The sequence below is a fragment of the Paramisgurnus dabryanus genome, chromosome 7, assembly GCF_030506205.2.
Source record: "Paramisgurnus dabryanus chromosome 7, PD_genome_1.1, whole genome shotgun sequence".
NCBI lineage: Eukaryota > Metazoa > Chordata > Actinopteri > Cypriniformes > Cobitidae > Paramisgurnus > Paramisgurnus dabryanus.
The window spans coordinates 34,735,004-34,748,052 of NC_133343.1; the positions used below are offsets into that span (position 1 = coordinate 34,735,004).

General features: G+C 36.6%; 1 protein-coding gene across 1 annotated transcript in view; it reads right to left on the bottom strand.

The window, feature by feature from the left end:
• Positions 1-1,312: 1,312 nt before the first annotated feature.
• The window catches only part of tafa3a (TAFA chemokine like family member 3a), a 126,698-nt gene continuing 114,961 nt past the window's right edge, over positions 1,313-13,049 (bottom strand). The window contains exon 5 of the mRNA XM_065279409.2: positions 1,313-2,133. Within this exon, the coding sequence (XP_065135481.1) occupies positions 2,122-2,133 (12 nt within the window). The 3' untranslated portion in view covers positions 1,313-2,121. The remainder of the gene's footprint in view (positions 2,134-13,049) is intronic.

Sequence of the window (13,049 nt, forward strand, 5' to 3'; positions counted from 1 at the left end):
ATTGGACAGTTGAAGACTAGAAAAATGTTGCCTGGTCTGATGAGTCTCAATTTCTGTTGAGACATTCAGATGGTAGAGTCAGAATTTGGCGTAAACAGAATGAGCACATGGATTCATCATGACTTGTTACCACTGTGAAGGCTGGTGGTGGTGGTGTAATGGTGTGGGGGATGTTTTCTTGGCACACTTTAGGCCCCTTAGTGCCAATTGGGGATTGTTTTAATGCCACGGTTTACCTGAGCATTGTTTCTGACCATATTCATCCCTTTATGACCACCATGTACCCATCCTCTGATGGCTACTTCCAGCAGGATAATGCACCATGTCACAAAGCTTAAATCATTTCAAATTGGTTTCTTGAACATGACAATGAGTTCACTGTACTAAAATGGCCCCCACAGTCACCAGATCTCAACCCAACAGAGCATCTTTGTGATGTGTTGGAATGGGAGCTTCGTGTCCTGGATGTGCATCCCACAAATCTCCATCAACTGCAAGATGCTATTCTATTAATATGAGCCAACATTTCTAAAGAATGCTTTCAGCACTTTGTTGAATCAATGCCATGTAGAATTAAGGCAGTTCTGAAGGCGAAAGGGTGTCAAACACAGTATTAGTATGGTGTTCCTAATAATCCTTTAGGTGAGTGTACAGTGTAGGTGCAAGAACTTAAACTGTATTATTTCAGATGTTTGGATAAATCTCTAAAGGTGTAAAATTTAGGATGATCTTTTTACAGAAATGCAATATAATATGCATAACTATATTATCAGTGGTGTATAAAGACCTTACATAATGAACGGTATTGTTTTTATTACCTTAAAATGAGTCGTTTTTATCAACATACACCGCTCATCACCTTACATGGAAGTAGCGTTATGTTTCTACAGTAGCCCTAAACGGACAAATTGCTCTATAAGTTGTCTCAGATGATGATGTGTTTGTCCTGTGACGGCTACCATAGCTTTACTATGCGTTTAGAAAAGGACGGGTGACCTTTGGACTGAGCCGTTGGATGCAATTCACAGTCTCACTGCTAGATGCCACTAAAAATGAATGAATCATTCTTGCACACTCCTATTTTTGCCCATTAACTTCCATAGTATTTTTTTCCAACTATGGAAGTCAATGGGTCAGCTGTGTGCTTACCATCATTTATCAAAACATCTTTGTGTTCAACAGAAGAAAGAAACTCATACAGGTTTAGACCAACATGATGGGGAATAAATGATGACAGAATCTTTTTCATTTTGGGGTGAACTATCCCTTTAATAAAAACCTGTAGCTTATTTAGACTATTATCGTTATTATAACTTTTTTACAGTTAAGATGGAGATATGAATGGTGTGTTGCCCCTTTACCTGCCATAAAAAGCATTTTCTTTTGTATGATAGAGAGGTACCCATTCTCCAAAGTTACGACTGGACGAGATTTCCCATAGAGATACTTTTATTGGAGATAATACTGACACTGTTACTCAATAGCGGCCACCAAAGCTTTTAAAAACAAACAATAAATCTTTTTGCTATCTTCATTTTCACCGGTCCACTAGACCACTTCGGCTTTTCATCCATTATTAATAACTGTAATTCTTATTTTTATACTCGCCTCTCGCCTGCACAAGTCCATTTCGAAATAGGGCCGAGTGTCCCAAAAGCATATCCAAAAATCAAACACCCACGCTGATCAAAAGATCTGCCCATAGAAGAAAATACTGGTAAAAGACAGGGAACTGAATAGCGGTGCTCCTGAAACACACATGATTCAAGTAGTAAGTGAACCTTTTAAGTCCACATTTGCGTCGGAGAAATGTAATCCATTGCTGTGAAGTTGTAGAACGGTGTCTTGATGATCTTATGAAATATTTACTTTACATAATGTATGATAATCTTGTCCAACAATGTCATATAAAACAAAAACGGGAGTTCGGCAGACCAAAAATAGAAGGGAAAGAGAAAAGTTTTTCCGTGTTTTCAAATGGTCCATTCCGAGGAATATTAGTATTCATCAGCCAACGTCCAAGTTCAAATAGTTGTGAAGTACACTGAAGTCAATGTGTCTTCATATCCATTTCTTTGATCCAAAAATCACTGCTAATCCCAAATGCATATTGATCCCAAACTATCGTGTGACCTGAAAAAGAAAATTAATTATTTACTATATTATTATTCTCCATATCTATTAAAGGGATAGTTCACCCAAAAATAAAAATTATGTCATCATTTACTCACTCTCATGTTGTTACAAACCTGTATAAATTTCTTTGTTCTGATAAACACGAAGGAAGATATTTTGAGGAATGTTTGTGAGCCCCATTCACCTCCATATTATTATAAGTACTATGGAAGTGAATGGGGATCATCATGATCGGTTTGGTTACAAACATTCTTTACAATATCTTCCTTCATGTTCATCAGAACAAATACATTTATACAGGTCTGTAACAACGTAAAGGTGAGAAAATGATGAGAAAATTTTGATTTTTAAGTGGACTATCCCTTTGAAGTGATCAACATTATGTCATTATTTACTCACATTCAAGTTGTTAAAGACCTGTATAAGATTCTGCTAAACACAAATGAAAGGAAATTTGTAATCAAGCAAAAAATAAACAGTAGGAAAAACAAATACTATGGAAGTCAATGGTACCCAAAAATATTTTTTACAAACTTTGCTCTGTCAGCAGAACAAAGAAATGTATACAGGTCTGTAATGACTTGAAGGTGAGTAAATGATGACAGAATTTTACTTATTGGGTGAACTATCCCTTTAAAATATCGGTAGGCAAAAATGCTCTTTTGCACTGACACTGAATTCAACTGATACACGTCCTGAATAAAATCCACTTTAAATGAGACTAGAATTAGAAATATCCGTTATATAATATTAACTTTTATTGTTTTGAGTCTTTTAACACAAGTGTTACATAATGTGATGTTTTGCACTAATGCCAGATTTATGATTCATAAATCTGTTATGAATCTCCTGTTATTTGGTTTGTGCATTAATGGAAAGAGATATAAATAAGATAAATTTGCCTGCATTTGCAAAGTATTAAAATCTATGAATAGGCCTAATACAAAACTAGGCAGTATGGTCATATAATATTAATATACATCATTTTATCCATTGAATTCCCAGTATAAATAACTCTAATAAGATACGGTACATATTGTACACAGTTAGAAATAAAGATAAATAAAGGCTGTCAGTACCCTTTAAAATGATCCTTATATGTACCATTTATATTCAGATATGTACCTTTGTGGTACCAATGCAGTATGTCTCTTATGTACCAGTGTGCAATCTTTAGGTATACAAAGGTGTAATTTTTGAAAGGGTACACATTTTTGAGAGTGTACTGTAGCATTAACATGGCATAATATTTAGACTCATACCACCCACGACCCACCCAGCTTTCAGGATGTTAGAAATGTTTAAAGTGCTGTGTCGACCGCAATACCACAATGTAAGTCAGCAAAACGCAATGGCAACCACCACAGAGTGCTAACTAATTATCTCGTATACTTTTCAAGCTCCAGCAATATAAAAATAGAAAAATTTGAAGTTTCCTCTAAGGCAAAAGGTGTTGGTGCGGGGATTGACACATGCATGATGTACTGTCACCTACAAGTGTCATTAACCACACCAACAGTATGAACTCAGCGGTCACGAGCCGGAAATAGACCGGCAGCACGCTGGGGGAACAAAACTGTTAGTTCCTCTGGATCCGAAGGGTTTAGCATGCAAGTCTGGTCCTGCTCCAGCTCTCTAACACAAAAAGCATGGCTCCGGGATCAGAGGCCGGGATAGGGCAGGTCTCCGTGGCCGCGAATGAGACCAAACTGGCAGGCAGCTAAGGGGAGCGCAGTCTAATCTACACCTCCAGGTCATTGCCGGCAGGCAGCCAGAGGACACACAGAGGATTTTGAATCTGTTCTGGACACCTTTCCTCTATTTGGTTCAGAAATGTAGTGCGTGGCCATGACTAGACTTGGCAATTTGATAGAAATTTTAGGACGGGCAAGTTTAGACCTGAGCAAATGTGAAACATAATATAGAGAGGTGTACACCATGTATGATGGAGTGCAAAGTCTGGGATTTTTTGTATTTTGGAAAGACGGTTTCATCACATGCACACGCGTTGTCTCCGTTAAGCGTTTGGATGAAACTTAACTTCAGGTCTCTGTTTGTTTAATTTTCTGGTTAGTTGCTAAACTAAAACTATGAAACAAATACCGCGTTGAAAATAACTTTGATTTCCTAAAGATGAGAGGAGATGGTGATCATGTTAAGGGAGCTATGTGAAGGGAGATTTGGCAACCAATCCATAGTTAACATTGCATACAATTTTACACAGTAACATTAGCTCAATGTAGTTTTTGATATGCTATAGCTATGATTTAAACTAAGTTAATCTACTTGTTATTTATTTGACTTGTTATCAAAAATAAACTACTTTTAAAGGACTCTGATGTTATTAATTCTTTATGGAATTTTACAGAAAGTTAAGTTTGTCCAACAAAGCCTGTTTGTTTATGTTGTTACTGCTGAAACCGTCCATACATAGTTTTTTTTTGCATTTGCAGACTGATCTCACGGAAAGTATAGTCACGCAAAATTGTCTCACTTTATTCGTTTCCATGGCATGAAATTCACCTTTTTTACATACCTTGAGCACGAATGTCTTTTTCGTTTCATTTTATGTATCGTTTTTTTCATATTTTTTTCATATTTTGTCACCATTGTGGTTGGGGTTAGAATCACTTTCTGTTACATTTTAAGACACCCTAACCCCAACTCCAGGCGAGAATAGTTTTGAAAGCGGCAGAAAAACATGTAGAAACCAATACATAAAAGTACATCCTAACCCAAACCCCAAATCTAACCCCAAGCAACAATGATTTAAAAATAGAGGGGAAATAAAGAAAACAATACACAAAATGACACGAAAAAGAAAGTGGTGCCACGGACACGAAAACTATTTATAGAAAAAGACTTACGTGCTCAAGGCATGTAAAAAAAGCAGAATTTTGTGCCATGAACATAAATAAATTGATACAATTTTGCGTGAATATAACACGACTTTCCATGAGATCATGTTGTTTTTTGCTTTAGCTTACATTAACTAATGTGGCATACACACCAGAAGCGGATTTAACAATTTGCGCAGGCACATTACATACAAAGTAAATTCAAAGATGCGAATAGACGCGAATAGGCATGGGGCGATGCGAATGGCGCAAATTGGTTGGCGCGATTGCCGCGAACACGCAATACTCGCCTCAAATGCGTCTTCCGTGCAAATTGAAAATATGCAAACCAAATGCGAAAAATTTGCATGGCACAAAGTTAAATCTCGTGAGTGATCTAGAGCGAGGAACACAACGCTTCGCATTTGGTGTGTATGCAGAATAACAATAAACAATACTGGTAACACTTTGCAATAAGGTTGTATTTGTTAACAAAAAGTTAATGCATTAGCTAACATGAACTAAAAATAAGCAATAATTCTAAAGCATTTATTGATGTAAGCTCATATTAGTTTCGGCATTTACTAATACATTTATAAAATCAAGCATAACTGTTAACATTTATTAATGCACCATGAACAAGAGGTCTTCTCCGGTCCAAAGAAATGTAACCACTTTTTACCCGAACTTGACGTGCATAAATAATTTTTTTTCAAGAAAAAACGACCCGAGACAAACCTGAGAAATTTAGACCCAAATCCGACCCGACCTATTGCCAATTTTTTTTTTTACCCCACTGGACACGAATGTAAACGGCACCGACATGTGAGCAGTCTGCAGCTCCACATGCACCAGTCAAACACAAAGATCCCCTGTGGCATCGCAACCAATTTGGCCCGTTGCTAAATTTTACTTTGTTATCTGATGATGACACCAAGGTAACCGCTAAAATGTCCATTAAAAATTGATTGACAGGTGTGTTTTAACGAAAATTACTCTACCGCTAGCCACATGATGGAGGGGAAAATTAGGAGGGGTTGGAAAAGGACTCGACACACACACGCAAGATAGTTTGGGTCATCTCGGGTCCGTTCGGCAAAGCCGCATTCATTTATTCAGAAAGAGACAAGCGACACACAGCGGTAAAATCGCTTTCATTGTGCACGCAGCATCAAGCTGGTTGTGGTGCTCCACATCACCACAGTGTTACACCTTTAGGGAAATCCACTTAGGAATGACCTAAAAATTTCTGTTTCTGTAGTAACCAGACATGCTCACTAGACATTTCTGTCTGTGCATATTAAACCAGAATATCTTTCATTTGTTACTCCTTACAAAAGGTCAGACTTCCTTGCCTGCACTAATAAACAAACATGCACTTTAATATATATATATATATATATATATATATATATATATATATATATATATATATATATATATATATATATATATATATATATATATAATTTTTGTTATATATTCTTCAATCATGCTGGGTATGGAAGGTATTTTTGGACTTTTTTAAATTAATTAATTAAATTATAAAATAATAAATTAAATTATAAAATAATTAATTAAATTATAAAATAAAAAATAAAATCGCAAAATATGTCCCAAATTTGAAAATGAAATGCTAAAATAAAAATTTAAACATTATATTAAATTATTTAATTTTCATTTTTAACGTGATGAAGCATCATTCCGGCCAAATTGAAAAATTAAATTAAATTGATGATTTCACATTTCATTTTCAATATAATCTTGAGTCAAGACTGACAATATTAAAATAAAAAGGCAAGCTTGAAAAGGAATCTGTAAATATATTTTTTTAAGGGCTTTTTATTCATGCCCAAGCAATAATAGGGACAAAATTAAAATAAAGTTCAGTTTTAATTTTATGTTCTCTTTTATTTATTGGTTTTCTTTTTCATTTTCGTTTTCATTTTCGTTTTCAACTTGTATGCAAATTCAATGTTAATCAGTGGGTGGGGTTTACTTGCTCATAAAAAGGGGATTGGCTGAAGCAGCATAGATATGTGAAGCAGTGTTGCCAAGTCAGCGACTGTTTTGCCAACTTAGCGACTTTATTGCTACATCTAGCGACTTTTAGACCCATTTAGACAAACTTAGCGACTGTTTGGATTAATCCTAGCTTCACATCTGTACAGAGAAGCTACTGTGTCGCATGTACCGGCCCACGAGTGCTGGGTGGCGCTGTCTCGGTGAAATGTGCGTCTGGCGTCTCTATACATGGAGCTGAGCAGCAACATATTAGACTGTACGAGCTGACGCGTGGATGAGATTCGTGAACATTGTTTACATGTCAAAGGAGGAACAAACAATAAAAAGGGGCTGGTCCACTGTTATATATGTGCGTATTTTCACACATTTGATCCGGTGAGGCGTCAGTCATTCTCATCAAATGCATACACATAGCACAGTGTGATTATCGTGCAATACATATGCCAAATTCCGGAAAGTATTGGCGTATCATATGCTCGCAAAATTGGAATTTGGCTTATGTATAGCACGATAATCACACTGCGTGTTATTTGTATGCATTTCATGAGAATGGACATACACAGACACGTCACTTACTTTTGCAGCGGGCACACTGGTACAGAACAGACCTTCAGCCTTTGTGACGGGGCTCAGCTTCGGCCCAATTTAAACCCTTCATCCTCATGTGTTACGCTGATTTGTGAGTAGGGCTGTGACCGTACAGGATTTTGTTTTACCGCGGTGAAGAAGCAACAAAATCACGCGGTTACAGCACAACAACCCACCCCAGGAAAGCAGTAATCTTATATATTATTAAAACGACAAATTATATTAGCAATAACAGCATGAAATAATATGTATTTCTTTATGTTAACTTTTGTTTTTTATATCTTTTGAATATACTATTGATTATAGAACTTTTATGTCACCGTTTATAGCCCATTTTATACAATACATTTCATAGAATAACAACCTGAAAAGCTGTAGAAAGAATATGCAGTTTAAGATTGTTTCTGGTGAGTTGTGCAAAACCTGATTCCTATTTCTTTAGACATTGTTTTTCGGTTAACTGTCCGTGGATAGAAACGCACTTCTCCAAACTTGTTGAAACGCTGAATAATTTATTGTACAAAAAATGGGTTAAAAACAATGACAAAAACGGTTCCATAATTGATATTAAACTCAAAAGATATCGAAAATAAATAGTTTTTAATGTTATTATGATTAGTATGTTTAATTCGATTTTTTCAAAGTGGATACAAAACGAAATAGCCTATTGCATTATTCCGTAAATAACTGCGCAAAACTTATGGATACTCCAATCAATGGTTTCAATTTCAGCTGTCCATTTACATCATCAAGAAGATAAGACTTTTTTTATCCCGAGCTGGAGAAATTCACTTACAGCAGCTCCATATAAACACAGCATTCAACCAAATAACGAGTCGCGCTGTCGGTAAGCGCTCACCTGCCTTCATAACGATAGTTGTCATGTTTGCCCATTATAGTTTCAAATTATTATTATGCTATTATTATCATCACCAACACACAGTGCCTGCTTCTCCTTGAACGAGAAATAATGCGCGTGGCTCGGACTCCTTGCACATGAACTTGCATTGCACTGACATTTCCTTGCAGAGATGATGTTATTCGCGCAGGGGTTTAAAACCAGGGAGTGAGTCGGTACCGTTCAAGAAATCAGAGCACCTGTGCATGACACGCTATATGTTTAAGAAGGTTGCGGCCGTGACATCACCGCAGCTGGCATCTCACGTATGGCCGTTTCAAGGTCGTTTCACACGGTACGCGGCAACCGCGAGTGTTTAGTTTTTTTTCAATGGGAGACGTGCGGAAAGCGGCAAAACGTGGGCGGTTACAGAGGTGAAGCGGAGTTGGTCCACACGCCTTGCCCGTGCACCCAAAATTCTGTTCCTTCTCCGGACATGGTACTTCATGACAGGCGCCTTTGAAGATAAACATATTTGCACTAAATGCTGCACAAAAAGCGGTAAAATCGCCGAGCGGCTTCAGCTTTTCTCTTGTATTGGAAGCGTTTTGTGCAGCATTTAGTGCAAATATGTTTATCTTCAACGGCGCCTGTCATGAAGTACCATGTCCGGAGAAGGAATAGGATTTTGGGTGCACGAGCAAGGCGTGTGGACCAACTCCGCTTCCCCTCTGTAACCGCCCCCGTTTTGCCGCTTTCCGCACGTCTCCTATTGAAAAAGAACTAAACACTCGCGGTTGCCGCGTACCATGTGAAACGGCTACTGCGGTGATGCGGTAACGCGTTATCGTCACAGCCCTTATGTGCTTGCTTCAGCTATGGTCAGAACTGTGTGTTGTGTCCAGTGCAGTGTACAGGGTAGACCCTGAAAGACTTGCATTTCACAGAGGACGCAAGTCCTGATACGATACTTGTAAAGACAACACATAGGCTGAATAAACAGATAATGTTCATATAAAAGTAAGTGACTGGTCGGTGTATGTCTTCAGCTCGTTAAACTGACGCCTCACTGGATCAGATGTGTGAAAATACACACATACATAACAGCGGACCAGACACTCTTAGTGTTTGAAATGTAAACAATGCATGCGAATCTCATCCACGCGTCAGTTCGTACCGTCTAAATTGTTCACTGCTCAGAAAATGCACAGAGGGTAGACGCCAGACGCACATTTCACCGTGACAGCGCCACCAAGCACTCGTGGGCCGGTACAAGCGACACAGTAGCCTATATGTACAGATGTGAAGCTAAGATTCATCCAAACAGTCGCTAAGTTTGTCTAAATGGGTCTAAAAGTCGCTAGATGTAGCAATAAGGTCGCTAAGTTGGGAAGCAACACAGTCGCTGAGTTGGCAACACTTCAGCCAATCCCATTTTTTTTTAGCAAGTAAACCCCACCCACTGATTAAAATTGAATTTGCATACAAGTTGAAAATAAAAGTGAACACGAAAATGAAAATGAAAATGAAAAAGAAAAACAGAACATAGAATAAAAAATGAACTTTACATTTTAATTTTGTCCCTATTATTGCTTGGGCATGAATAAAAAGCCTTTAAAAAAAATTATTTACAGATTCCTTTTCAAGCTTGCCTTTTTATTTTAATATTGTCTGTCTTGACTCAAGATTATATTGAAAATGAAATGTCAAATCATCAATTTAATTTAATTTTTCAATTTGGCCGGAATGATGCGTCATCACGTTAAAAATGAAAATGAAATAATTTAATATAATGTTTTAGTTTTTATTTTAGCATTTCATTTTCAAATTTGGGACATATTTTGCGATTTTATTTTTTATTTTATAATTTAATTAATTATTTTATAATTTAATTTATTATTTTATAATTTAATTAATTAATTTAAAAAAGACCAAAAAAACCTTCCATAGCTGGGATCACCAAAACATGAAGTTAATGTCAGCTGCCATTAGAGCCAATCATATACAGTATAATATGTATCCTAAAACTTCTTTTCGTCAAATTATGATGATTATTTATATAGAAATGCATAAAATTCAATAGAAAAATGCAAAACAGAAAAAGTATTAGTATTGGACTTACATAAATTGAAATTAAAACTTAACTTAAAAATGTAAAAGTTTGCATACATTTTTATTTATTAGTAGCCTATATCACTTCTGTAAAAGATGAATTCTAGTAAAGATTTTGTGCATACATTTTACATCAAGAACCCCTGTAAAAATTACCCATGAATCAGTTTTTTAAAGACATCGATGTCATCATCGATTAGCACTGTACATCAATCCTATCGTGCCTCAGCACTTTTTGGGATCACCAGCTTGCAGATGTTTGCACGCCTGTGTGTACGTCCGATGACCCGGAGGGCTCCAAAATCAAGCCGGGGGTTTAAAAGAAGCTCTCGACACCTCCGAGGTCTGCCTGCTGTTGACGTGAGTGCCGCTCCATGAATTATTAACAAGGCTAAAGTAAAAAAGGTCTGCCTCACACAGGCCCTCGCGCCCCATGAATAATGGAGAAACCCGACTGAAGCGCAAGCATTTGGTGAGTCAAACTCAGTCTGATGGATGGCTACAAGCCCAGTGTGTCAAGGAAACATACAGAGGCGTTCGCGAACACGTGGCGGCAAACATCAAAACAATAACTCGAATTAACCTGCGAAGCGCATCGGTGCCCTGCGTTGACTTTCGTAAATGTGATGTCGGGTTGTGTTGCTTTTGCCTGGCCTTTTTTTCTTGCAACAAAAGTTGTACGGGGGTCCCAGGTTGTGTTTTATTTAAAGGTGATGTCAGATGCAAGACTGTACACCTAATAAGCTGAAAACCTGACAGTTTATGAAGGCTGTAAACTAGGGCACAAGAACGGAAGCAGTCAGGAACTAAAAAAAATCTTGTGCCATACACATTATGAATCAGATGATGTGTGCTCATTTTTTACTGTTGACCATTTTTTTATCCACGCCTTCCTAAACCACCTCATTCAAACACGCCCCCACATATCTATGTCACTGTGTGGCATTGTCACTATTTGCATAACACCGCCCAAATGTATACACAAAGACAGAAGGCATATATTTTATGATTCCCTTAGCCATGTCGTGGAGATGCTGTGCATTGGGAGCTGATGTTCCAAATATGGTAAGGGGCGTATCATTTCCGTCACACGCTCGAGGTATTCGGCCAGTCACAATGCCCTGGATAGCTGGCCAATCAGAGCTTTGTAAAAATTGAATCGTTTCAGAAAGGCGGGGCATAGAGGTGCAACAATAATGTACGGTAGACTGAAAAAAATAATACTCTGGATTAATAAAAAAAATATATATATAGTGCATAATTTTTTTTGCTTTTTACATGAAATTTTAAGCAATTTAAGCAATTGCTTAAAATTCTGTGTAAAATTTACTCAAAAAAGTGAATGCAAAAATGATGCATTATATTTTTACAGGGTTCCCATACCTTAGTTAATTTTAAATTACGCCTCCAAGGGTAAGTGCGTCTGAATGTTTATATCAAATTCAACCAATGGTGAGGCTTAACGACAAAGACAGGGTGACGTGGGATAGCAGGAAGTATGGCAAGGGAGACGCAGCGTCTCGTTCCCTTCTCAGGGAACAACAGTTGCATATGTAACCCGAGACGTTTTCATGTGTCAAAATCAACTATGCAAAAAAGCATTTTGATATGAATCAACATTCGCACACAAAAGATATAAGCATTTAAAGCGAATACTTTGGCACGTGTGCTTAAAAAGTCTAGAATTTTTATAATATTATCCTACACTACACAGGGAATAATATGGATTTTTCCAGAAAACTTCTTGCATAAAATAGATTCAAGCACCTTCAATGACCTGTATCTATGTATGTATATTTTCAAAAACTTCCCAGGGCCTTGAATTTTTCCCCCAGATTCACAAACTTTCAAGGATTTCAAGGAGCCTTGGAAACTCTGTTTTAAGTAAATCCAGCATATTATTTTTTTTGTCCACTGCCTACTTAGTTATATTAACTAAAATAATTTAGTAGTTTCAACCCAAAATTATTAATTTAATTTCCTTGTTACAAATTTTACATGATACAGTTGATTTTACAGATGTTATTTCTATAAAAACAATATATATATATATATATATATATATATATATATATATATATATATATATATATATATTTTTTTTTTTTTTTTTTATAGAATTTACTCATTTTATTTAGTTAAATTTACTATGCCACAAATTATTTTTACAGTGTATGTGAAAAATAAGCTGCATTACACCAAATACAGAATTTTTTTTAGCAACGTCACATGACCCATTTAAACACTGCTTGGCATAAAACTGATCTGAAACCTCAAGTCTTTTGAATGTTTTAAGGCAGTATTTTTAGCCCTCAGATGTAGCCCCAGTCTATAATTTATGTTGTCATAAGGGAATTATGGCACCTATTCATATTAGGTTAGGCCCTTTAAATCCTTATATCTGAGTTGTATAGCCTGACTGCTATAAATATTTCTATTTCTATGACTTATTAGGAACTATCCAATCTTTAAATACATTTTGTGGAGGTTTATCTGAACAATATAATGCTGGG